At 49.9% G+C, this 26,738-nt stretch overlaps 1 protein-coding gene across 2 annotated transcripts in view; it reads left to right on the top strand.

The window, feature by feature from the left end:
• GNB1 (G protein subunit beta 1) overlaps nt 1-25,160 on the top strand; it is a 32,098-nt gene extending 6,938 nt beyond the window's left edge. Inside the window, exons 3-10 of one of the 2 annotated variants that reach the window (XM_037828809.1) lie at nt 917-1,023; nt 10,568-10,631; nt 11,499-11,661; nt 18,094-18,160; nt 19,345-19,546; nt 20,441-20,657; nt 23,209-23,323; nt 23,549-25,160. In XM_037828809.1, the coding sequence (XP_037684737.1) occupies nt 917-1,023; nt 10,568-10,631; nt 11,499-11,661; nt 18,094-18,160; nt 19,345-19,546; nt 20,441-20,657; nt 23,209-23,315 (927 nt within the window). In that variant the 3' untranslated portion in view covers nt 23,316-23,323; nt 23,549-25,160. Of the gene's footprint in view, nt 1-916; nt 1,024-10,567; nt 10,632-11,498; nt 11,662-18,093; nt 18,161-19,344; nt 19,547-20,440; nt 20,658-23,208; nt 23,324-23,545 lie in introns of both variants that reach the window. The other variant, XM_037828808.1, reaches the window with a different exon arrangement.
• Nucleotides 25,161-26,738: the final 1,578 nt, after the last annotated feature.

The raw sequence follows: 26,738 nt of genomic DNA, 5'->3' as shown, positions 1-26,738 counted from the left end.
GCTGTAAAATTTCATTATGATCTTTACAATAAGTTACTTATAAGCTGTAATCTAAACAAAAATCTGCCTCAGAACTCCAGTTTCTAAATTCCAAAGAATTGAATAGCAATGTGGGGAAAAAAATGATTCTCCTACTGAGGATGATTAAAATTTTACATTGGCCTAGTGTTCTAAGGGATGTACTTTTAATTGAGGATAAACGGGTAAGTTAAAATTATACTACTCAGAATTACTTGGATGGCCAAGTACACCTTGGAGTGTACGTTTTTAAAAACCTGTTGTGTTTTACTTACTCCATCTGGTAGCCTGCAGTCATTCGTGTCAGAGCCTTTTAGATGTCAGCTGGTGTGTACGCACACTCTTATCCCCGAAGCAGTGGCAGCGCACACTGGGTGCCACTGAGCCCAGGGCCCTGTGTCAGGCCAGGCCCCAGCTGCCCCACTCTGGGTGCACCTGGAGAAGGGCGAACCTGTAAGGGCCGAGAGACCGGGAGCTGGGCCGTGGTGCACAAGTGGGCTAGATGAGGAGGAGAGGAGGCAGCAAAGCCGAGTGTGTCTGTGGCAGCACCGTGTGTGTGTGTGCAGCGTTGGAGGGGAGGGGTCTGGGAGAGACAGGCTATCCTGAAATCCAGGTGGAGCAGCGAGTCTCGGGGCAAATGAATATAAGACAATGAAAGGGTGTTAGGTGCAGTGTCGTAATAAAAGCCGTTTAGGATAGGTGCAGTGGGGAGCAGAGTAAATAGAAATGGGGCCTGGGGTGCCCATGGCTGCCTGGTCACAGTGGGCAGGGCCGGGGCACAGCCGAGGGAGAGAGCAGCAATCTGGCAGAGCGTGGGGTGGGAAGAGGGAGAGGAGGCCTGGCAGGTAGCGTCCTTTTGTTTCAAGTGTTCATTTGCAGTAACTTGTTGTTTTTTAAGATCACAAACAACATCGACCCAGTGGGAAGAATCCAGATGCGCACCAGGAGAACCCTGAGGGGACACCTGGCCAAGATCTATGCCATGCACTGGGGCACGGACTCCAGGTATGTGTGGTGTTTGGCAAAAACTGGTGCTGGTGTGTTCAAGGATTGATGTGTTTTTCTAGGGAAAAGTAACCTGAATTCACTTGTGGTGGTTTATAAAGGAAAAACTTGCAAGTTGAATCGGAGAACTGCAGGCCAACTGCGGCTTTCAGAAGTGTCAGCCCCTGTCCAAGTGCTCGCTGGCTGGTTGACAGCGTCATTTTCTCATCACCCTGGTGACACCCATGGTGACACTGAGCCCCACCCCCAGCCCCCATTTCCATTTCTGGACCTTGGTTCTTCCCGCTCCACTGAGAGGTACCTGGTCGCTCTCCGGCCTGTTCTCACGGCTGCTTGACCCACACCCTCTTAGGATTTCTGGGCCTGCCCCGTGGGAGGTCTGGGGAGGGCGAAGCATGTTAAGCCTCAGAGCAGCTGCCGTGGGCCCTGGGAGCTGTGTGGGATGCCGCTGGCCCCGCGTCTCCGCGAGCTGGCCCATGCTCGCGCCGCGCTGCTTGGTCCCAGCCTCCTGCCATCGGCCGTCCCAGTTAGAGGACTCCCTCCTGGACTCCACTGTTCTTTTCTATTTTAAGTACTTCCCCTTCTCAGGCTGCTTCTCACGTCATTACCCCCAACACTCCCTTTCCTTCCTTCACTCTTCCCTTTCCGGCCTTTTCTTTGGGGCCTCCTGCGTGTGCCTCCCCCAGTGCCTTGCCCCGGCTCAGGCTCGCTGCCGTTACCTGGAACCACCTCTGAAATGAAATCTAGTAGGTTCTCTTCTCCTTTTCTTGTAGATGCTACTGGAAGGTCTCTCGTCTACCTTTTCCACCCAAATAATTACGCGAAGTGTGACTGTAACATGCTCTTAAAAACACCTAACATACAATTCTTAATGTGCCTTTGAATAGTATTTTGTATGTTGAGTTATCAGAGTGGAATTTTCTACTTGGCTTTCTCTTTGTTCATGAAATTGTCTGCTTTAGAGTAAACAACTAGAGAACAAAAGATTCTATCTTTAGTTTGTTCTATACAGTGTCTCCTCAGATTGCCTGTGCAAATGGGGGCTAACTTAGATCATTTTAATGATGGGAGTACTTAGAAAGAATGCACAAGGGAAAAGAAAGAAACAAAATGTCCTTACTAAACAATCCACTTGAGAATTTATTATCAAAAGTAGATAATAATCAAACCGAGTGTTACATTCAGATCTTTAATTCCACTTGTAGGATCCCTAATGCCCTAATCAGACTGGACTAAAGTGGGGCCTGTGCCCAGAGCCCGTCACCTTCTTGGCTCCCTGAATAGTGTGCTGTCCTTTGGCAGCTGCGGTGCTGGACCGGACGGCCAGGAGGGCTCTAGACCAGGTGGTCTGGAAGGCTCTGGACAGATGATTGGGAAGACTCTAAACTGGGCAGCCCGGAAGGTTCTAGACTGGGTGGCCAGGAAGGCTTCCCACAGAGGTGACACAGCAGTTGTGCCCGAAAGGGTGATTCAAGCTGCAGGCTAAAAAGAGTTTGGTGTGTAGAAGAAACTCAGAAACGTCTGTGTAGCTCGAGAGCTGACGTGGGGAGAGTCCCGGGCAAGGCAGGAAAGCGGGTGGGCTGGGTTGTCATGTGTGCGGTCCCTAAGCACAGGCCCCGGACTGGAAGGGGAACGGGGAAGGAGCAAGCAACCCGGACTGGAGGACAGTGGCTGCCCTGCCAGGGCCGAGGGGTGCTGGGTGGTCTGGTTCTCTTCTTGGACAACTAGTGCAAACTCTGCCATTATGTTTCATAATACCCTTCTGTGGAGGCTCTAGTTAGGTCATGAACAAAAAAAAGCAAGAAGTGAGTGGCAATGAGGAGGCCTCAGCTCTCCAGAGCCTGTTAGGGGTGCTTGTTCGTACGGGGCCACGTTTCCTAGACCCACAAGTGTTGCCCTTGTTAAAGTCCAAAGCCATTTTTGTTTTGGAATTTGAGGTGCACTTTTTGCTGAAGTTGTTTTCTTATTTCCTGCCTTCATAAACAAAGGATTCATAAACAAAGAAAACGTAAGGTTTTCTCCATGACTCAGGGTCATAATTATGAATACATTTTATCATGTTTGTATAATTCATGGACACTCGTACTGTTGGCAAATTTCAGAACCCCCCAGCGGTGTCTGTGTATGTATCTGTGAATTTGTGTTATGTATATGTTTATGTTTTTCAATGGTTTTTAGGATATTGATTTCGTTTTCAAGTCTACTCTTGACTTGAAAACATTTGCGGTTTGTTTCGATGATATGAACTAATATAAAGTGGTTGTCTCCTTGTGTCTGCTGTCTTGGTACAGTTGGGGTTGAAGTGCGACCGAGCTGAGCTAGGCTTGGGCACTTCCTCCTTTGAGTAAAATGCAAGGACTTCCCACGTTTGGACTTTGGCTTTTATTTTCAGTGTCCCCGAGCCTTTTCTGCTTCCTTCCCGGCTCTTGTCTCCAGGCTGGCTGGGAAGTCGTGTCCCCAGGTAGCTGCGTTGTGGGTAGGGGAGAGCGGTCAGAGGTCTTGAGCGTGTAGGGGACCCAGGATTAAGAGGCCTGCCCTCTCTCACCTTCTGGAAGGATCAGCGGAGCTTAACGTCTCTGTAGCCCCGGACAGGTCAGCAGTATTCGGGCTCTGTAACCGGGAGGCTTTTCAGAGGTGACCTGCCCGGCCAGCGAGGATGAGCTGATGAGCTCCCGCTTAGCCCAGCTCTGCCGCTCGCTCAGGACTAGGGTACAGAAATAGAGTGGCCGAGTGACCTTTTGGCCTTTACATGGCAGTATTTTTCAGTACATAATATGTTTATTACTGAATGTAGGTGCAGGAATTTGTTTTAAGAAGTTACATCTGAAAATAATGGATTGGAGCCTGCTCCTGGTTCTTTCTTTCTATAATAAATTTTGTAATGCAGTATTGAAAACCCAAATTCATTGTTAGTGTTTTCTTCTTTTTTTATTTTGATTTTTATTGTGGTAACATATACAGCATTTCCCTATTTCCCATTTTAGCCACTTTCAAGTATACAATTCAGTAGTTGCGTTTTTTTTAACTTTTTATTTTGAAACACTTTTGTACTTGAAGGAAAGCTACAAACCCCATACAGAGAACTTCAACTTACCCCTACTATCCCAGCCACCCAGAGCCACAAATTTTAACCTTCAGCCACCTTTGCTGTATCATTCAGTCATTCTTTCAATCTGTCAGTCCATTTTCTAACACTTGAGTGTAGGTTGTATACATCATAACACTTAATACTGCGGTGTACATTTCCTAAGAACAGGGATATTCCCTTATGTAACCACCTTAGTGTAGTTACCAAGTTCAAGAGATTTAACATTTATATAAAGCTGATTGTCTATATTATATGTCCCAATAATTTCCCTTTGAGCTGTTTCTCTTTCCCTCCTGAATCCCGTCTAGGATCATGTATTGCATTTAATTGTCATTGTCTCTTTAGTTGCTTTTTCTTCTTCTTTTTAATTGTGGGAACATATACATGCAACGTAAACTTTCCCCTCTCAGCCCCTCCCAAGCACAACCATTCCGTGGGATCAGCCATGTTCTCAATATTGTGGTACCCTCGCCATCGTCCCTGTAAAGTTCCTTGAAAACTTTGCCAGCCCCGAAGCAGAAACCCTACACCAGTTTTGCATTAATGTCTCCTTCCCCCTGAGCCCCCTGCCCCAGCAGCGTGTGCTCTGATTTCTGTCTCTCTGAGCTAGCCGAGTCTTCAGTACCTGCTCTGTAGCTACCACAGGCCTTGCGTTTAATACTCTAGGTCTATAACAACCTAGTTTGCTTTGATACCCACTTAACATCTATAGTATACTCAAAGTATGTTCATGTACCCCTCCGTCCCCCCACCTTTATGTACTTGTCACAAATTACGTTTTACATTATGAGTCCAAAACTATGGATTTCTCATTACATTTTATGCATTTCCTTTTTAGATCACATAGGAAGTAAAAAGTGGAGTTACAAACCCAAAATACAGTAGTACTGACATATATTTCCCTGTGTCCTTACCCTTCCCAGAGATTTTTATTTATTCATGAGGTTTCGATATTGTCTCTTGTTCTTTCCTTTCAACCTGCAGAATTCTCTTTAGCGTCTCTTGTAGGGTGGGTCTAGTGGTGACAAACTCTCTCAGCTTTTATTCATCTGGAAATGGCCTAATCTCTCCCTCATCTTGAAAGGCAGTTTTGCCAGGTATACAATTCTTAGTTGGCAGTTGATCCTTTCAGCGCTTTAAATATGTCATCCCACTGCTTTCTTGCCTCCATGGTTTCCTGTGAGAAATCAGCACTTAATCTTAATGAGGCTCCGTTGTACACGACATGTGGCTTCACTTTTTGCGGCTTTCAGAATTCTCTCTGGATCTTTGGCATTTGACAGTTTGATTATAACATTTTTGGGTGAATCCTGTTTGGAGTTAGTTGAGCATCTTCAATGTATATATTCATGTCTTGCGTTAAATTTGGGAAATTTTCAGCCATTATTTCTTTGAATATTCTCTTTGCTCCTTTCCTTTCTTCTCCTTCTGGGACTCCCACAATGTGTATGTTTTTGCACTTGATGGTGTCCACACGTTCCCAGGCTCTGGGTACTTTTTTCCGTTCTTTTTTCCTTCTACTCCGGAGACTGGATGATTTCAGTTGTCTTATTTTCAAGTTCCCTGATTCTTTCTTCAGCCAGCTCCAATCTGCTGTTGAACGCTTTAGGGAATTTTTAAATCAGCTGTGTTTGATTCCTTTTCATAATTTCCATTCTTCTATTGATTTCTCTGTGTTTGCATATTGTTTTCCTGATTTCCTTTAGCTCTTTGAGCATATTTAGTACCATATTTTTAAGGCTCTGTCTAGAATGTTCCAGGTCTGATCCTCCTCACTGATGGTTTCTAATGCTTTCATCTTTTCCTTTCACTGGGCCATCACTCTGCATTTCTTTGCAGGCTTCGTAATCTTTCATGGAAGCCTGGACATTTTGATATTTTAATGTGTTTAGACTCTGAGTTTAGACTCTGAGGCATTTGTTCCTTAAGCTTGTATGCAGCTAGTATTATGACAGAGCTTTCCTTGATTGCCGAAAGCTAACCAAAAAAAAAAAAAAAAAGAAAAAAAAGAAAACCCTTTCCCAGTCTTTGCAGATTGCCCCGTGCAGATGCTCTCTGCTGTGTGCAGCCGCTCACTGCATCTGAGGATAGCTCCTGCCCGGTGCATGGGGGCCACCCTGTTCTCTCTGCGTGTTTGTCTTGTCTTGGAGCATGCGCTTGTGGCCGTAGGAAATGCCCATTTACAGGATCCCAAGCGTTCCAACCATAGGAAGCTGTTCTCGCAGTCCTGGCACTGCGCTGTATCTCCTGCAGCACCCTGTGGGAGAGCTCTGGGACCGAAAGACTGTCCCAGACAGATGGGGCCAGAAGCCCCTGCTCCCAGGGTGTGTGTGCGGGTCACTGTGCTCCCTCCACACCGGAGATCGGGGATCCGCACTGGGAGTGTGGGTAGCTCCACACCGAGCCAGCGAGGGGGTGGGTGGGCAGGCAGAGTGCTACGGGAACCCACCGCATTTATTATTATTTTTTAAAATATTTTTTTACTGTGGAATATAACGTATACCTAGAAATGATAACTTTCCAAGTACAATTTAACAGGTAATTAGTAAATTTCAAAGAATGTTATGTTACAGTTCCACAGTTTCAGTTATTTCCTTATTGTGAAATATATAGGCAAAAAGGTACTATCTTTCAAACTGCAATTTAACAGGTAGCTATAGAGCAACTTTCAAAGAATGCTGTGGGTTATGGTTCCACAAGTTGAGTTCTTTCCTTCTAGCCCCTCTAGTACCCTAGCAACTAACAAAAAGAAAATTATATAAAGATCCATTATTCGTAATCCTTTGTTAAATTCCATCTTGTCTGTTGCTACCCCTTCCTCTCATTTAATCATTTTCCCAGTCTTCAGGGGTATCAACATTACGGAACCCACCGCTTTTAAGTTGTTTTTTTTCTCATAATTTAGCGCCTGCCCTGTTACTGCAGTCCTTTAACTGTTTTCTGCAGCTTTGCAAAAGACATACCGGCAAGCTCTTGCTGGGTGTTCAGAGCTTTCGTGGGGGGCAGAGCTCTGGAGCGTCCTGCTCCGCCGTCTTGAGTGGGGCAGGGCCAGGGCTTCTTTTTAGAGGAAGTATGTGGTTCGTTCATCAGAATGTTGAGTTTGACTAGAAGCATCAAAGTTCTCAAAGTGACTTGAGTGAATTTTATCTCAATTCTGATCAGCTACAGGAAACCAAGTACACTCATGTCTGAGATGGTTTACCCTGTGTGTTTAAAAATCTTTGGAGAGGCTCGTGAGAAGATGGCGCGGTAGGAAGCTCCGGGAATCCGGCCACCACTGAAACAGATATGGAAGGAGCAAGAAATGTCTGACACTCCAGTGTCTAGTGGAACGTAGCACTGCATCCAGGGAAGAGTAGTAAATAGAGGCTGGTAAATTGCAGTAAATACTGGAGAATTTCACCCCCTATATGGCAGCTTTCATCCCCTGTTCCCCAGTCACATGGCAGGCAGCAGTGGCAAATCCTGCTCCTGGTATACGCCCACAAGAATTGAAAGCAGATACTTGGGCAGAAGTACTCATGCACTGATGTTCATTGCAACATTGTTCACAATTGCCAGAAGATGTAAACAACTCCAGTATCCACGAACGGATGAATGGAGTGTTAAAATGTCGGTATCCACACAGTGGATTATTACTCAGCTGTGAAAAGGGGAAGTGCTGGTACATGATGCTACAGCGGGATGTACCCTGACAACACCATGTCTAGGCAAGCCAGACAGCAGAGGACAGGTATTGTGTGACTTCTCTGATATAAAATTCCTAGAATAAGCAAATTCGGAGTGACAGAAAGCAGGATAGTGGTTACCAAGGATGGCAGAAGCAGGGTGCTCCTAAAGGAGTGTGAGTTTTGGTTTAGGTTTGAGAAAATTGTCTAGAAATTGCTAATGGCAAAATTGCAATGTATTTAGTATGAAAGAATTGTTTTATTTATTGTCGGTGTATTTCATGTCAAAGAATTATCACCGTAAAATGGTTAAAATGATCTTTATGTTATGTATATTTTGCCACAATTAAAAATAAATAAATTTTAAAAAAATCTTTATAACATTATTTACCATACCCTTAAAACTTTCTCACAATTCCTTGGAAACAGCACATTCCGTAGGACAGAATTCCATAGTCTGTCTGATGAGTAGCTATGAGTCTCAGAATTTACTCTCTCTCTTTACTTTCTAAATAACTTACAATTCCATTGTCAATTAAAAAATGTTCTTTTTTCAGTATCCTACCTTGATTCTACAAGTACAGGCAGACACCTTTTCAGCACACAGGTCCCAGTAGCACAGTTGCCCAGAAAAAGAAGATAGTCATGAAAAATATTCTTGACACATTGCTAGTGTCCCTGATGGAGCAGGCCCAGCTCTGCTGCAGCTTGTGGTCTCTCTAGAAAGCAGGTGGGGGTGAGCACCTCTGCATGTTTCTGGATGCTGTCTTTAGCTCAGCCTGGGAAATTTCCTGACTATCTGTTTGTTTGGTAAGAAATGTGTCATGAATTTGGAATATCTAGAAGTTTTATTATTCCTGTAAATGTGGTCTTTCTCTCTGTTAAAATGGGACAGGAAATTGCATAGTAAGTGTGTTCCATTTCCTTTGGCTCTCGTGAGATTACAGGACTCAAATTTTATTTATGTGAAAAAGAACCAAACAGTGGCAGTTACGAGACGTCAACATCTTAGCAGGCGGAGGGAGGGGCTTTGCCGACCCACATCCGAAGCCAGGCGCACTTGAGCCTGAACTCTTATCTGTGGAAATATTTTTTCCCACCCTTAACGATGTTGTTCAATATTTAAATTTCTTCTTTTTTTTTTCCTTAAAAGTATGTGTCCTTAATTATTGTAATAGTCCCTAGATTGTAAGCTCTTACAGCAGTTAACTCTATCCCTGAATTGTAATGCCTATCTCTAAACTTTGAGATGCTGATCCCTTAGTGTATAACCTGATCGGTCTCTGGAACAATGCATATCTCCGAGATACCTGAAACTCAGAGCTAGAGCTCGGCAGATATGAATGTCAGTATTAGTGCATACAGCCACTGTCAAAAAAAAGAAAAGCTGAAAAAGAGCCCAGACTTCAATTAGTGATATGAATGAAGCAGGTCTGGTTAAGACCAGGGCAAGCCAGGCCAAAGGGTAAAGGTTGAAACTGACTGTGTTTTAAAACTTCAACTTCCATATGAGACCAAGGGAAGAGATATCTATTTGGTGCAGGATCTAAATTTTCTAAACGGTACAACTCTACAGTCTATTTGTTCAAACACCACAACTGCATGGAACTTTGAATAGGAAGTGAGATACGGTAGGTTAGTATAGGCTGGAGTGAAATAGTGACACATGCCCAGAGTAATTTGGGCAGATAATAAAAAATATATTTACAGCCTCCCCCTCCCCAGCCCTGAGGATCTGGGGGAAGGTGTGGATGTGTTGGACATCCTCACCTGGACTGATGTTGATGTTGTCACAAACATTGGGACTGGCGGTTTGATGTGCTGAGCCCTCAATCATGGGACATGCCCTTATGAAGCTCATTACTGCAAAGGAGAGGCTAAACTTGCATATAAGTGTGCCTAAGGGTCTCCCCCTGAGTACCTCTTTGTTGCTCAGATGTGGCCCTCTCTCTCTAACTGAGCCATCTTGACAGGTGAACTCGCTGCCCTCCCCCCTACGTGGGACCCAACTCCCAGGGGTGTAAATCTCCCTGGCAATGCAGAGTATGACTCCCGGGGATGAATGTGGACCCGGCATCGTGGGACTGAGAGTATCTTCTTGACCAAAAGGGGGATGCAAAATGAGACGAAATAATTTCAGTGGCTGAGAGATTTCAAATGGAGTCGAGAGGTCACTCTGGTGGACATTCTTATGCACTATATAGATAACACCTCTTAGGCTTTAATGTATTGGAATAGCTAGAAGTAAATACCTGAAACTACCAAACTCCAACCCAGCAGTCTGGACTTCTGAAGACAATTATATAATAATGTAGATTACAAGGGGTGACAGTGTGATTGTGAAGACCTTGTGGATCACACCCCCTTTATCTAGTGTATGGATGAGTAGAAAAATGGGGATAAAAACTAAAGGACAAATGGGGTGGGATGGGGGGATGATTTGGGTGTTCTTTTTTTCACTTTTATTTTTTATTCTTGTTCTGGTTCTTTCTGATGTAAGGAAAATGTTCAGAGATAGACTGTGGTGATGAACGCATAACTATGTCATCATACTGTGGACAGTGGATTGTATACCATGGATGATTGTATGGTGTGTGAATGTATTTCAATAAAACTGAATTTAATTAAAAAAAATGAAAAGAATATGTCTAATACAAAAAAAAAAAAAGTACGTGTCTTGTTTTAAGCAGACATAACGTTGCAGCACACGTTAGAAGTCACCCAAGTTCCGTGTCCACTTGTTGCCGCCGTGTGACCTGCTGATGTGTCTGCCTTTCGCTCCCCGCAGGCTCCTGGTGAGCGCCTCGCAGGATGGCAAGCTGATCATCTGGGACAGCTACACCACCAACAAGGTAGGCCCAGGGCTTCCGCTCGGGCTCCCCTCGCCGCCAGGCCTGTGGCACGGGGTAGGCGGACGCACAGCAGGGTTTGGTGTTCGGTGATGGGTCCTGTAGGGGAGACAGGAGGAAGCGAGTCCCCTGGACAGCGCCTGCTTCTCAGGCCCCCCGAGAGCAGGTGGAGGTGAGCAGCTCCATGCGTTTCTAGGAGACTGGATTCCAGTACCGGCTCAGCCTGGAAAGTGTCATGTTTTATTTATGGAATGCAGAAATAAAGCTTTTCATTTAGGTACTAATTTTTGCAAAGGATTCACTGAGAGACATTGTACTTTGAAGTATTAATTGCTAAATTATTTTCAAAATGTAACCCAAGGGTGTATCATATTAAATGAAAAAGTACTCTCATTAGTTCAGACATGTATGTGAAAAGTCGAATTCATTTATATTTTATTAGAGAACACAAACTGTTTTAAAGAAGGTAATACTCACAACAGATCTATCTAAAGCACAGGCAGGAGTAGTAATAATGTCCAGTTTGATGACTTCAGTAAAAATATTTTGTCTTTTTACGTAAACTTTAGCTGTGCTGGCAGGCCAGTGCGATGTTTACCTTGTAGTGTGTAGTTGTGATGGGGACACCGTGCTGCTGTTCCCCGAGTGCCCACCGAACCTTGAGTTATGACGTTAACGAAGCTGTAGATTAAATTGGTGCTTTGTTGTGCATCACTGGGGTTTTATTAAATTACTTCTTATCTGCCCGGCCACATATGTGAGGTATCACGAACTGATTTTGGCCCTCATTTCCCCTCTGCCACCTCCTGTGCCTGTGAAGTGACAGCCCGGACATGACCTGTAAGCTCACTGCTGTCTGTCTGCCCTCAGGTCCACGCCATTCCCCTGCGCTCCTCCTGGGTCATGACCTGCGCCTACGCCCCTTCCGGGAACTACGTGGCCTGCGGGGGCCTGGACAACATTTGCTCCATTTACAACCTGAAAACTCGTGAGGGGAACGTGCGCGTGAGCCGCGAGCTGGCCGGACACACAGGTACACGTCTCTTCAACAGCCTTGGCGCACACACTGCTTCCTGGGGTGCACCGTGTGCAGGAGACAGCCACCGTTCCTCAGAAAGTACTTGATGAGTTTGGTTCAAATGAAAGGAAAGGTTGGCAGTAATGCCCAGTAATACTCTGAAAATGAAGCCAGGGCAGTGCAGCCGGGCCTCTGGGTTTAAGTTCGTGTCCTAGGCCCTTTGTCACTCCCTTGAGAGCTAGCTGTCACTTCTTTGATACAGCAACATAATACACTCCAGTCCATCACCTGCTCCTACACCATCTTCCATCTTGAGCACCTTTCCACAAGGATTTCCTGATTTGAAAATGTGCATACCGAGATGCACCCTTACCTGTCACCCAGCACCTGTCACTCCCACTGGTGCTCTGGTGGTGAAGGAGGCAGAACGGAGTTGGCTGTGTAGGTTCTGTTCAACATGCCAAGTTTCGTTTGCCTGTGACACTTTTTCTAAGAAAAGGTAATTTTTCTGAAAAAGAGGATCCCATCCTAATTTACTTTTATCCCTGTGTTCTCAGTTTTCAAAAATCTTCTCCCTCAGTATTTTTTTGGCAAGTCCTTGCTAAGCTCATCTACTTCACATGTAACCAAGAAATTACCGTAATTAATGGAGTAAATGGTGTTGCTTTTGACACCACTAAAATGGTCTGTTACGTTGTGGCCAGACGAGAGTATATTTTAAAGATACAAGCCACATCCTGCCTATATTTGGTTATTTTTGCTTTCATCTTCTCATGATCCCCTTTCTACTTACTTGGGATTGCTTTCTTTATTTTCTAGCTCCTTAAGGCAGAGCCTTAGGCCACTGAGTTTAGACTTTTCTTCTTTTGAAATATAAGCACTTAATGCTACCAATTTCCTTCTAAGCACTACTTCCCACAGATTTTACTATATTTTAATTATCGTCCAGTGTGAAGTATTTTTAATTTCTCTTGTGATTTCTTATTTGATTAATTGGTTGTCTAAAAGTGTATAGTTTAATTTCTATATATTGAAAGTTTTTTAGGTAAGAAATTAATTGTTTTTGTGTTCAGAGAACATATTCTGTATCATTTCAGGTTTTTAAAATTTATTGAGGTTTGGTTTTATGCTACAAATGTTCTGTCCTGGTAAACATGGCATGTGCACTTGAAAAAAAATATGTATTCTGCCGTTGTTGGGTAGCATGCCCTTATATGTGTGTTAATTCAATCAGGATTTTTGATATTGGGCAAATCTTCTCTATCTTCATTTTATTTTATTTCTATGAATTGGTAAGCGAGGATATTAAAAATCTCTGTGATTGTTGATTTTTCTGTTCCTCCCTCTTTGTTGGTTGCTTCGTGTGATTTTGAGCCCTGAGGACAGATGTACTCGCCTTTGACGGTTGGGTCCTGCTGCGGTTACCCACCATCATCGTGAGATGTTCGGCCCTCTCTCTCGTAGCGCTCATGGACTGTGGTCCCCTTTGTCCTATATCCATGTAGACACCCCAGCCTTCTTGGGCTTAGTGTTTGCACGGTGTAAATTTTTTCCATCCTTTTGTCTTCACTTTACCTCAGTATATTAAAAATGAATCAGCATAGAGTTGGCTCTTGTTTTTATCCGTTCTACAAGTTTCTGCCTTTTAGTGTTTAGTTCATTTATGTTTTGTATAATTCTCCTATATCTGCCACTTTACCATTTGCTTCAGTTTTTTTCTTTCTCTTTTTGTTCTTCTGTTCTTCCTTTCCTCTTTGAGGTACTTGAATTCCATTTTAGTTTATTTTATCTGTTGTTTTTTTAGGTCAGCCTCTCTGCATTATCTTTTAGTAGTTGATCTGAGGATTACAGTGGAAGCCATCATTTCTTCTGGTCCACTTACAGAATTAATGTTATTATACCAGTTCATGTGAAATGGAAGAGCCCTGTGACCGTAAAGGCCCATTTTCTCTTCCCACTGCCCTGCCCTCCTCCCCCCTTTTAGTAGTTTTCGTATGGATAACATCTATGGATATTTTATAAACTCCTACAATACAGATTTATTTTCTGCTTTAAACATTCTTAGCCATTTGAAGAAATTTTTAAAATAGTCTGTTCTATTACATTTACTCAGATTTTTTGCATTTCTAATGGTCTTCAGTCCTTGGAGATCTGAGTTTCCTCTAGTTTTTTCCCCTCTAGTTTGAGGAACTTCCTTTAGCATCTCTTATTGTTAGTGTTGGTCTTTGGGCGTGAATTCTCTTAGTGTTCTTTTATCTGAAAATGTCTATTTTACCTTCATTTTTAAAGGATATTTTTGCTGGATATAGAATTCCAGTTTGTTGTTTGTTTTTTGTTTTAGCATTTTAAAGATTTTTCTTCGCTTTTTAGCAGTTTGACTATGATTTGCCTAGTTGTGTTTTTGTTTGATTTATTCTGCTTGGGCTTCTTATATCTATAAATTTATGTATTTTATCAAACTTGGGAATGTAATTTCTCTTCTATAGGCTACTTTCCTTGTGATGCTCCAGTTAGAAGTGTGTTGGCTTTGTTCTCTTTTTTTTTTTAGGCTCCTACTCTTTTAGATTTGATCCTGTCTATTGATCTGTCATCTTAGATACACTGTTGCCCATCCAGTGAATTTTTTATGTAAGATATTCTGCTTTTTAGTTCTGGGGTTTCCATCTGGTGTGTAGATAGATAGATAGTTAGCTTTTATTCTTCCGATGGGATTGCCTGCTTTTTTATTTATTACGTGCGTATTTCTTTTATGTCCGTGAGCAGAGCTATGATAGTCTTGTCCTCGTGCGGTGGGTCTTTGCGGGCAACCTTTGCTCTCCAACAGAGCAGCGTTTTCCTCCTTGTCAGCGTGAGTCCCACTTGTGTCCTGGGCATCGTGGCTGTTGGGTGGTGGCGATCCTGGGTTCTGCCTCCCGTGTGGGGCACGACTCTGCCCGGCACCCGCCGGGCCTTTGTGCTCTGCCCTCGCCCCGTGCTGTGGTGTCCCTCCGTCGGCTGTGGCAGAACTTGGGGCTCCCCCCATTGGGTCCCACCTGATGAGGTCGCCCCGTGTTCTCCACGACAGACGTGGGTGTATCGGGGCTTCACCACCCAGGGGGCTGCAGGCTGGGGCTTGCCAAGGCCCGTTGCCTTTTCAAATGTAGACCCTCCAGTTTGTCTTCAGGTGTTTGTTGTTCATATTCGGTTTGGAGTTTATGGCTGTTTTCGGGGGAAAGTCGCTGCTGTCGAGCTGCTGCTCCCCTGCACTGGCCAGCCGCTCGGCCGGTAGTGGCGGGCACGCTCACAGCAGGGTTTCCAGTGCCTCCTTAAAGTTTGGCTTCTTTTCTATCTCTAATCAGCATTATCTACCTCCACTTTTAATGAAAGGCTGTTGGATTTGTGAATGTCAGACTGTATTTGTTGAAACAGAAAACTGGTATCAGAGGGAATATTTCAGAAATTTTTTTTCTTTCATGAAGTTTTAGTTTTTGTGAATTGAGTATCTTTTTCTTTCTTTCTTGAACATACGACTTTGAAAGAGTGCTTGTGGCCTTCTTCAGACCTTGTGCGTATTCTACAGCTTCAGATCACTAAAGGTGAAGATGTGGTAAGCTTAAGGTCAGGTCTACGTTAATCAGGGCGTAGAGACGGGAAAGGTTGCTGGGTTCCACCAATTTGAGGATTCGTTGCCTCTGTCCTGTGTCAGATGGTTCGAGGGTCCGTTTGATTAGGTCAGTGGTCTCCTGGCCTGTCTCCAGTTTGTGTTTTGGAAAGGAGCTTGCTATATTGACCAAAGAGACACATTTTGAGGCTGGGGGGACAGATTTGGATGTGTATAATGAGGGTATGAACATTTATAATTTTTGCAAAAGTAAGTACTAGCTGAATATTTGACCTCTCAAGTTTAAAGTCTTCATTAAACCATGGTGGAGAAATTTTCTTGTAAAATCTTAAAAACTTCTTTGCACAAAAAACAACTTTAGGCAATACTTAGTCTTTAATAATCGCATCTAACAGTGGGAGGGGAGAACTGTTTTCAGTCAGCTTTGGGGATCAGGCTGTTGGTAAGCTCTTGGAAGTTGCTTTTGTTTCCATAAAATATAAACGGCCAAAGGAAAAAGCAGAAGGTTCTTTCTTTAGAGTCTGCTCCCAGGCTTTTAGCAAGACTTCAGAGAGAAAACAGATGGGCTTCTGGTCTTGTTGGTATTTTGCCTTTTAAGATCCTGTCTTACAAAATAATGGATGCCCTCTGAAAATGGTTGAGTGAATTCACAGTTATCAAAATGAAACCATTATTGTCAAGTTTATTTCATATATAAAGAAACTTCCCGAGCTCTATTTTGGTGAAATAGAGCTTGAACTATACTAAACTATAATTGAGGACGCACACCTGCCCTGACATCTCACTTCTGGTCAGGGTGTCTGACCCACTCACAGGTTATTCTTGAAACCTGTTCTGAGGGGCTGATGTGCTTGGAGGTGCCCCTGTCCTAGCCTCTGGTGCGTGCAGAGATACGTTCTGGTCCAGATGGCCGGGGTCGGCTGGGGGTCAGTGTGCTGGGCCACCCTGCGGTGGCCACAAGGTCATTTTCTATGGTTGTCTGTGCACCCAGAAGCCGTGCGTGCCGTACGTGTACGAGAAGCACCGAGGGTCCGTCTTGCCAGGCTTGGCTGTTTCTTCCGGCAGCTCTGGGAGGCGCAGCCCACGGGGATCTTTGGCTGCTGATGAATGCGTGTGGTGCCTGCGTCAGGCTTGCTGTGGCCCTGGCCTCCTCTGGCTCCCTTTGCTCCCAGAACCTCAGAATCCACCCGCCTGGGGCCCAGGGCACTGTCAGGAGGGCACCCGGCACGGGCTCTGGCCTGTCGAAGGCCTGCCCTCCCCAGGGGATGGGGCACTTGCCCACGCGTTCACGCGAAGTACGCACCCTGGAAATGTCACAGAGACCATCCCTGCCACGTGTGTGAGAAACTGTCATGTGCAGGGACAGCCTGGCCCTAGCGGGTCTCTGCTGACGGAAGCACTCGGGGCTGCCGTTGAGCTGCCAAGCTGTGCCGTAGCCTGGGCCCCCCATTGCAGGGCTGGGGTCCCCAGTGCCCTGGGCAGGGAGCTGCCCCCTCCCCACCAGCCGCCCACTCCCAGGGCCGCGTTTGGTTCGGTCTCCGTCCCCCTGCTTCATGCACACGGTGATCAGTAATTAAATTACTAAATTAAACAGTGTATTTCCACCATTTCTTTCTGGGATAAAAAAAATTGTGAGAACTGTGATATTTTCTCACTGGTCACTTTTTTCCCTCAGTACTTTGAAGTGCACAAAACAGGTCATAAACTCCCTACCTAACTGGCAACCTTGACTTGTTAAAATTAGAAGTACAGTTTGTATTTGTGTTTGGGAAGCTCAAACTACAGTTACAAAATGAGCGCTGAAGTCCCCCTTTTCTCCCCTGAAGGGTAACCTGTCACTTCAGCAGTCTCTCGGGGCTTCCTTTGGGGAGCCAGGGGCAGGACAGGCGCCCTCAGCTGCCATCCGTCCAGGGCACGCGCGGCCGGCGCGGCCTGTCCCAGCTCTTGTGTCTACAGCACGCCTTGGCGATCCGCCCCGAGTGCACTGGCACTCCCGTATGTTGTTGGTGGACTTGAGCTTGCCCTCCCCGGCCCTGTGAGCAGCTGCTGCTTGGGCCCCTCTGAGGGTGGGGGGAGCTCCCTGCAGCACCCAGTGTTGCTCTCAGGAAGCCTGTCTCAGAGTCACCGGCCATTTCCTTGCTGGCTTGTCACGGCCACTGCCTGTAGGAAACCTCAGTTCACTCGCCAGTTGGTGTCTGCCGTGTCACTGCTGTGTGACTGGTGTTTTAATCTGCTCGTTAACCCTTTCTGTATCTTTCTGTGACCCACAGGCCCTTACCTGACTTGACCCCTCCTCTCCACCCTCAGGTGCCGCCAGTGCACTCCTGGGTCGTCCCAGGTGTGTGTGGTCCCAGGGCCTTGTTCCCTGCTGTGGCCTCTGCATGCTGTGTCCCCGCCCTCCCTGCCACTGTGCGTCCTGTGTCTTCTCTAACGCTTGCTCACTTCCTGACACTCTGTAAGTCACTGGAGGGTGAGATGCGTTCCCAGGGCCCGCCGCCCTCCTTGCTGCGTGGGTGGATGGTGACAGAGGAGGCCCCAGCCTTGGTTGTCGGGCAGGAGAGCGAGCAGATGCCTGCGCTTGGCCCTCTGGGGTCTCTGGGCCAGCGCTGGGCTGACCTGCTGTCTCTTTGGTCTCACCGCCGACCACCATCCCAGGCTCTGCAGCCACCACTTGCCATCCCAACTCGCTTTGTTCCTCACTGCACATGAAAGCGGGGTGCCAAGGAGAGCTGATGTGATGTCTCCCTGCTCCTAGCGCTGGCATAGCTCTCCCAGGAATGCTTGTTTTGCCAGCATTTTCTTCTCTGTTTCCAAGAAGGCTCATCCTGTGGGTCTGCTCTTTGCAGGTTACTTGTCCTGCTGCCGCTTCCTGGATGACAATCAGATCGTCACCAGCTCCGGGGACACCACCTGGTAAGTGGTCGAGCTGGGGCGGGCCGTGGGCACCATGGGTCCCGGGTTTTAGGGGTGTAAGGAGATCCTTGACCTTCTAAACACAGAGGAGCTGTGAGTGGTAAGAGTTCATTGCACTGTTCTTAGGTTTGGAAGCTCCGAGTTTAGTTTTTAACAGTTGAAAACTGGAAAAGCGGTACTGGGTGAGGGTCACTATTCCGTAGGGGTGGGTGCTTCCGCTGTCCCTGGTGCCGGTACCATCTTCTTGTGGACACGCAGCGTGGCCTAGAGACGGAGCAGCAGGGGCCACAGCCCCAGGGCATCACACCAGACTTCTCACTGTGGGGTGAAAGACCCCTTAAATAAACTCTATGGTTTTTTCATTTAAGTGCCTAGACAGTTAGGTTATGAAATATCTTAGACGGAAACTGTCTCTGTGGGTTTCTCCCTAGTCTTTTGGGACACAAGGAGGTGACGCCAGATGCCCGGTCACGTGGTCGGGCCCAGGGCGGCTCCGTCTCCCTCCCGCTCCCCAGGAAGGGGGTTCGTTGTAGTGTAGACTGCCCTCGTGTAGATTTCACAGAGCTACAGAAGGCCTGGACTAGACTGGTAGCCTCGGGAAGACCTCTTCACTCATAACCCACTCTCCTCAGCCATCTGGAAGGGTCTTGCTTCCTTCCTGCAGCCTCAGGCCCTAAGAGGCCCCCGGAGGTTCACACTGAGACAGTCTGGGGCACGCCAGGTTCCGCTGAGGCCGAGGTGGCACAGACTGTGTGCTGGGGCCGCGGCTTTGTAGGTTGCAGCCTGGCGACTGCAGGTCCCTGTGCCTTCAGGGTCGTCCTCGGGCAGCAGCCTGTGGTTACCTGCGCGTGTCGCGTGGGACGGGAGGCGGGGCCTCAGCATGGCCCTGAGCCTTCTCTCCCCCCAGGGTCGTCTCCCTGCACTGTGGCCTGGGACCCCCAGGGCGGGGAGGTCGCGCCACATGCTGGCCCTGCCGGGTGGGGTCTGGACAGAGTGCGGTGGGTCCCAGGCAGCTGGGGCTGCCTCATCTGCTCGCTGGCTGCTCACTTTGTTTCCCTGCCGAGTACAGTCGGTTACAGAATTCAAGTCTGTTGTAAGTGAACGCCCCGAAGTTGGCTGTGGTCTTAGGTGTGTCACGTGATCAGGTGAGTCTGACCTTCGTCTGTCATCTGTTCCTGCCCCAGTGCTCTGTGGGACATAGAGACTGGCCAGCAGACCACAACCTTCACCGGGCACACTGGCGACGTCATGAGCCTCTCTCTCGCTCCCGACACCAGATTATTTGTCTCTGGTGCTTGTGACGCTTCGGCCAAACTCTGGGATGTGCGGGAAGGCATGTGCCGGCAGACATTCACCGGCCACGAGTCCGACATCAACGCCATCTGTGTGAGTACCAGCCCCGCAGCAGAACCTCAGGGTGCGTCCTCAAATTTCAGAATGTTTTCTGGGTTCCATGTTCTTTCTCTCATTTTCCTTGCAAATATAACCTGGTTTACAGGTGGATGTAGACTAAACTTCATAGGACACTTAGGTGAGCTTTGCTCTGCCTTTGGGAAGTGGTGTGTTTGGCACTTACTGCTGCCCCACAGCCGTGTTGGTGAGGCTGCCCTCGTGTGCCGCACCCAGCCCGGCCCTGCCGTGAGCCAGCATTGACGTCACAGCGTGCAGCTCTAGCCGGGGAGACTGTGACAGGGCTTGATTGATGTTGTGGGGATGTTCCTGCACAGCAGACCCTGCGGGGCGGGGGAGGCGGAAGGCTCAGCGGACGCACTGCAGGCCGTGGCCCGTGGTCAGAGCCCAGAGCCAGGCCGGCTGCCAGCTGACCCTCCGCTCTGTGGGCCGTGCTCCCAGCACCTCAGGGCCTGGCCCCAGGAGGACCTGGTGCGACACATTCATTTGCTGGGGGCTGGCCACGGCCCTGTCAGTCCCTCTCCCTCCCTTCTTAGCCCCTCTCCATCCCTAGTACTGGCACATTACAGGGAGGACCTGCCCCTTCCCCTTGGCAATGGCCATTTCCAGAACATTCTGCCACAAAAATGTTAATAAAGGCAAATAAAATCAACTCTTTGGGGGAGAAAAGCACAATGTCCGAGGTCCACTGGCCTGGGGGACGTGCCTGCTGTGAGTGATGCGCACGTCCCCTCACATCGTGGTCTGGGGGGGGGGGGGGCAGACTCCACAGGGTCCCTCCAGGCATGTCCTGTCCTTGCTGGAGCCCAGCTCCTGCCCCTGGGGCCCTGAGTCCCTCCGTGAGTCTAGATTTGCTTTTTCTTCCCAAAGTTCTTTCCAAATGGCAATGCATTTGCCACCGGCTCAGACGATGCCACCTGCAGGCTGTTTGACCTCCGTGCAGATCAGGAGCTCATGACGTACTCCCACGACAACATCATCTGTGGGATCACCTCCGTGTCCTTCTCCAAGAGCGGGCGCCTCCTCCTCGCCGGCTACGATGACTTCAACTGCAACGTCTGGGACGCGCTCAAAGCGGACAGGGCAGGTGGGTGCCTGCTAGGGCCTGGTGGGACCTTCCGGGGCAGGCACGACCCGCACTGGCTGAGGTGTTTGGGTTTGCCCCAGTCGAGCTGGCAGGAAGCAGGTGATGGGCCCCGGGTGGGCACCGCAGGTTCCAGGCTCACCTGGAGAGATGTGGGAGGAGAAGGGAGGAGGCGAGTGCCCACTGCCATCTGGCAGCATCTGGGTGGGCTTCATCCACTCACGACCTGCACTGGACCCCGCCCTGCTTCTCCTGTCCTGAGCCCACACCGTAGCGTCGGGCCCTGGCAGCTGGCCTCGGAGCCAGCGTTGGCGTGAAGGTGTCGCGTCGCCGTCTCGGGTTAAGTTTCTAATACACCTCGAGTCACAGTGGCCCCTGAGACCCTTCTCTCTTTGAAGCCGAGTGTAGCACCGCCTTGGCACGGCCGTGCATTGGTGAGTTCTTGGTGGGCTGTGGTCATTGGCTTTCATTAAAAGCATGTGCAAAGGCCGAACGTTCACGGAAGTCATCCCAGGACACAAGTCACGTGACACACGGGGGGTCTTGGACTTCACGGTTGGACGTGTTGACTTGAGTGACAAGCGGTTTGGCTTTTGGCTTTTTGTACCTCTCATTGTGGTAACATATACAACACAGAATTTCCATTTTAACCAGTTATGTGTGCACACTTCAGCAATGCCAGTTAAGACCCAGTATTGTGCCACTGTCAGCACCATCCATCACCAAAACTTTTCAACATCCCATGTGGAAATGCTGCACCCATAAAGTCATATCTCCCCATTCCTCTCTCCCCAGCCTCTGGAAACCTGAAATCTGCTTTCTGTCTATGAATTGCATATTCTAGATATTTCTATATAACATCTGCCCCTTTGTGACTTATTTCAGTCCACAGGATGTTCTTGGTGTCCATCTGAGTTGTCACAGGGATCAGAACCTCCTTCCTTTTCACAGAACCTGGTAGCCCAGGCGCTCATGGACCACATCGCGTTCCTCCACTGATGGACGCTGGGTCCCGACCGATGGGGCCACGAGGACGAGCCGTTCCCACTCCTCCCCCGGCTTCGCCTTCTGTCCCTGCTGTGCTCTCCCCTCTCCCTTCTGCTGCTCCCTCTGTAAGATGACGAGCCTGGTTCTGAGCATTTACTGGGCACAATGCCTGTTCTGAGCGCTTCGCGTTTAAATTCACACAGTCCTCAGAAAAGCCCTGTGAAGTGAGCAGTTGTCCCCATTTGGGGTTGAAGAAACTGAGGTGGGAGTCACAGAACGAGGATAAGAGGTGGGGCCTGGGCACGGGCTCAGTTGTCTCCTTGATGCCCTTTGGCCACAGGGGCAGGGGATGCCCAAGTGGCCCACCGCCGGCTTGAGCACCCCACCCCTCTCCCCTCCCCTCCCCTCCCCTCGAGCCGCGCTCCAGTGCCTCTGCCCGGACGCACCGAGTCCTGCGGGCACCTCCTCGAGTTCTGGGAGCAGAGCTGTGCACCCAGCTGTGACTCATCCTTAATTCCGCCTGACACTGATGAGTGTGGGAGGCGGAGGGAGGGGGCTGGAAGTGCAGCCTCGGGTTCCTCTGGAGGGAAGTTGCCCGTGGTGGCCGGTAACTGTCCCAGGGAACAGCAGGGAGGTGGAGACCATGGGTGCTGTCGCGGTCCCTGCAGGGCAGCGTGTCCGCACTCTCACCCTCCATCCGGGGAGTGCACGAGGGTCCCAGGGGGCCCAGAGCCTTGGGAATCGCTTTGAGAGGGGAATTGTCAAAACAGCTTTTTTGTGATTGTGTGGTTTTGTTCCATTTGTTATTGAAGCAGTCAGTGTAGATGCTCTGGATGGTTGAGCTGTGTTTGCAATACACCTATTCCTGGGTTCTCGTGTGGTACCAAGGCTGGAACTCGCCTCCACCCCACTGCCCCGTGACTCCCGGAAGCAGAGCTTTGGCTGCTAAAACCGGGAACCCTGTCTGCCCCGAGCGCATTTTGTTTTGAGAAAGGCCACCATAGCAGGTGTTGACCCACCATCACACGCGAGCCCCTGGCACATGACTACTTCTGTCTTTCCGCCAGATGTAACCTGTGGGGCGTCTGCCGTTGGCGTAGACATGTTCCTGAACTTGCCGCACGCTGTCCTTGCGAGGTGGCTGCAGCGCTCTGTGCCCAAGTTCCCTGAATTAACACATTCTAAGGGTCTGAGCACCTGGCAGTGCCTCTTTCTTGGGAATCTCAACCAGCCCCACTGTGGGGTTTTTGGGAGTGTCCTACCTGGGTCTCCCCAATTTCTTTTTTTTGGGTAAGTCTTGCTGCTGGTTCAGCAGAAGACGTCACTTCCTCAGGATGTTTTAGTTTTATTTGACAACCATGGGCTCACCTGAGGTTATTGTTATGAGGGGAGGTGCTTCAGTTCAGTTTCCACATGGGAAAGTCTCCCCCCTCCCTGCTGTCCTTCCCTGGCTAACCGAGGCATTGTGGGGACCCAGCCAGTGGGACTCGGGGTCTTCTCCATCTGGAGACCAGCCGTCCCCCTGGCTCCTCCACGGCCGAGTGACCGCCCTGTGGTTTGCCCCCAGGGGTCTTGGCTGGGCATGACAACCGTGTCAGCTGCCTGGGCGTGACTGACGATGGCATGGCCGTGGCGACGGGGTCCTGGGACAGCTTCCTGAAGATCTGGAACTAACGCCGCAGGTACTGCCCTGGGTGGGTGCGGGTGCCACCCCCACTCCTGCCCCTTTACCGCACGGTTGCACTGGAATTGCAGTAAGGTCCCTGCAGTGGGAGCACCGCGCCCCTTGGCTGCAGGTGCAGGGAGGTGGCCACGGAGAGCGCGTCCAGGATAGCACGGCCCTGGTTCCAGGGGCTCGCCTGCCTTCCCACTTCCCTTCGAACCGCTGTGAACTGTGTTTGCAGCAGCGCCTGGAGGACCAGCCAGCCCTCGGAGCGCTCCAGAGGCAGCACACCCCGGCGGCCACGCTCACTCGACCCCCTGCACCCCTGAGGACCTCGGAAGGGCAGGGCCTCCTCCTCCTCCTCTCGCTGCTGAGCAAGAGCACAACTCCCGCGGAAGGGCCCCTGGCCGCAGCCGAAGCGCACGTTCCTTTCGGGACCATCGTCTTCGTTTTCTTTTTTGTCTTGAATGAATTTTAAAAGGAAATACTATAATAAAAATGTTAACCAGAAGGTAAACTGGAGTGTAATTGTGAAACAGACGCAGCTTTTCGCTAGTTTATTTGAATTTAGACCAGTGATCCTGTTTTGTGACTTTCATGCAAAACAAGTTGAGGACTTTTGTTTTCTCTTGTAGTAGTTTCTAAATTCCAAGTCGTGTCTGTAGCAAGATGTTGAGAACATTCATATTTCCTTTTTAAAATATATTCCTTTACGTTCAGTAGTGGAGCAAGGAGAGGCCAGTGCAGCCCCTCTGGGGCTGCTGTGTACATTGAGTCCCGTGGTTTATTTCCTGTCGCGCAGACACGGCACCGAGCAGACGTTCAGTCCAGTGCCGAGCACGTGCTGTGGACGTGCCGAGTCGAGTCGAGAGCCTTCCCCTTCTCCGGAAGTGCCCCATCGGGCCCCCTGGCTGCCTTCCCGGCTACGGTTCAGTCTCACCCTGGGCGTCCCGGAGAATTGGGAGGGAGCTCAAGCCCCCTGCCCCCCGCCCACGTTAGGACCCCCGTCTTCAAGAGAGATGCCTGTCTTGTGCTTGGATTGTCAGTTAACTATTTGTGTATGAAACACTGTACAAATCAATGTTTTGAAAATAACGATCTCAAACTTTCTAAGTTAAATTTTTAAAACTTTGGTGGTTTGCCCTCCTGGGTGGGTTTGCTCTTAGAACCGCATGCTGTAGAAACGCTCGGAGTGCACACAGGACCTGGTCCTTCAATGTTTTCTTCTTTTAAGAAATAACCTCTTTCACGGTGTCGCCACTGCAGCTCTGTCCATTCCCTGCTGCCGCCTGGCGCACACGGGACGCGGCCAGCAGCCCTGCGCACTTGGTAGCCGAGAAGTCACTCCTTTCCATTTATTCTTGGGGAAAAAACAGTCCTGTTTGGAATGACTGCTGTGGATTCTGGGGCGGGAGGGAGAAGGGAAGGCAGGCCCTGCCCTGCCGCCTCCGTGGCCTGACTCCCTCCTGGGACAAGCATTTTGCACGTCACTTCTGCCGTGCGCAGATTTCTCGGGTTTTCTTTTCCAGCCACACGTTGGGCAGCAGCATTCTGTTAACTCGGCCTCCCAGCGTGTCCCAAACTGCTCATCCGTGGCAGCAGCTGAGGCTTCTCCGTCCCCCCTGCAGCACCCTGTGCGAAACCGGGCTCGGGCTGCAGCAGGGGGTGATGGGAAGGCAGAGGACCCTCCTCTCTCTCTGTGTAAGACCTCCCTCGTAGCTCCCTCGGCACCTGTGTCCCTTCCGCCCTTTTGTATTTGATTCTAAAGTCAGTGTACTGCCAGGAAGCTGGATGCCAGGTAGATGCTCTATTAAACTGTGCTGTTATTTAAGATGTAATAAAGCAGTTTGACAGGAGGGACATGGGTGTGGCTGCTTATTTGAGGGCCGGGTCGGTTTCTGGAGGCACCGGGTGCCCTTAGCCTCCAGCAGTCGCCCAGGCTGGGGTTTGCCCTGCTCCTCTCCACTCTTCTGGGCCCCTGCCCCTGCCTGCTTCCTCTTCCCATTCCCCTTCCCCAAAAACCTGAGGACATTCTCCCAGGCAGGGCAGGGGGCCTGGCCACAGCAGCCGCCCATCCCCTGCTTTCTGGGCTGAGCGACACGATTTTTAAAATCTCACTTACTCTGTAAGGTTGCAAGAAGTAACTTTGTGATTTTCATGACCCACATGCTGAGGAAAGTGCTCTCAGTCGGCAGTGTTCCAGCCGGAGCCCGAGGCGCCCCTCGGAAGTCCCCATCCCTTGTCCCCTTTCTGATTATCCGCCTGGTCCAGCAGCAGGGGGCTCCTGGGTTGCAGCCCCCCGCGGGGGTGGGTCTGGCTGCTGATTGTTTCCCCGCAGGGCCTTGGGGAGCCCCCGGCCTGCCCAGCCGCTGGGCGTTTGGTGTTCCAGCCGGCCCAGGGGTGCCCCTCTGCCTCCCTCCAGGAGCAGCTGTGCAGACAGTTGACAGTCCCAGCGTGGCTCCGGGGGCGGGTGACCCCGAGCTGTAAAATCGGGCTGCCGGGGTGGGAGTGATTGGCAGGCTGAGCTTGGATTTGCCCGTCTCCCTTCTCCTCCCCCACTTCTCCCCGAAATAAATCTGCTTTTCATGGACACGTGAGTTCTTTGCAAATTCCAACTCTGCCAGCTGTCTTGCAGGAGCCACGTGATCGGCCAGCACCCTGCAGGCCCGGGAGGGGCCGGCTCTGGGGCCAGATCCCCTGCAAGGAGTTGACAGAAACGGATGCCAAGCGCTGGCCTTGGGAATGAGGGGTGTTGGCGGAGTGCTTGGCAGGCTTTGAACTGCAGTTGGTGCTAAACCGGGTCCCTGAGTCCCAGAGGCGAGCCTGCCCGCCGGGCACACCTGGCACAGGTGCCCCAGCCAGGTGGGCCGCAGGCCCGGCGGGGGGAGGAGCTGTCGCTCTGCTCCGCCCCGGGGAAAAGCCAGGGCCTGAGGGTCCCCGGGAGGGCTGACCACCGCGGGACGGGCAGCCCGGGTGGTGGCCGCTTGCGGCCCCTTCACTGCTTTTACTTGCCGGCCGGTGCCCCACGGCCAGTCCCTGCCATGCCCGGGTGCCGAGGGAGTTGGGGCGGCGGCCACGTTCTCCCCGCAGGCAGCCTCCCCTGGGCACTGGCCTCGGAGGGCGAGCGGCTCCCCAGCAGAAGCTCCGGGAGCGCCCTCCTTAGCCCATGGCTCCCACCTGGGGCAAAGGGGAAGACTCGGGGATTCTGGGAGCCCGAGCGCCTGGGCCCAGCCCAGGCCCCGCAGTGTCGGGGACGGGACAGGAGGCGGCGCCCCCTGGTGACCGGCCAGGGTGTCGGCACCCTGGGTCCCCCAACCGTGGCAAGGTGGAGGCGCGCCCAGTTCTCTGCGCTGCTCCAGGACGACAGCGGGGTCTCCGGGGCTCAGGCTCCGCTGGCCACACATCCCACCCTCCTCCAGCCTCTCCCGGGCAAG

The sequence above is a fragment of the Choloepus didactylus genome, chromosome 2, assembly GCF_015220235.1.
Source record: "Choloepus didactylus isolate mChoDid1 chromosome 2, mChoDid1.pri, whole genome shotgun sequence".
NCBI classification, from domain to species: domain Eukaryota; kingdom Metazoa; phylum Chordata; class Mammalia; order Pilosa; family Megalonychidae; genus Choloepus; species Choloepus didactylus.
This window is presented reverse-complemented; position numbering and strand designations above follow the sequence as displayed.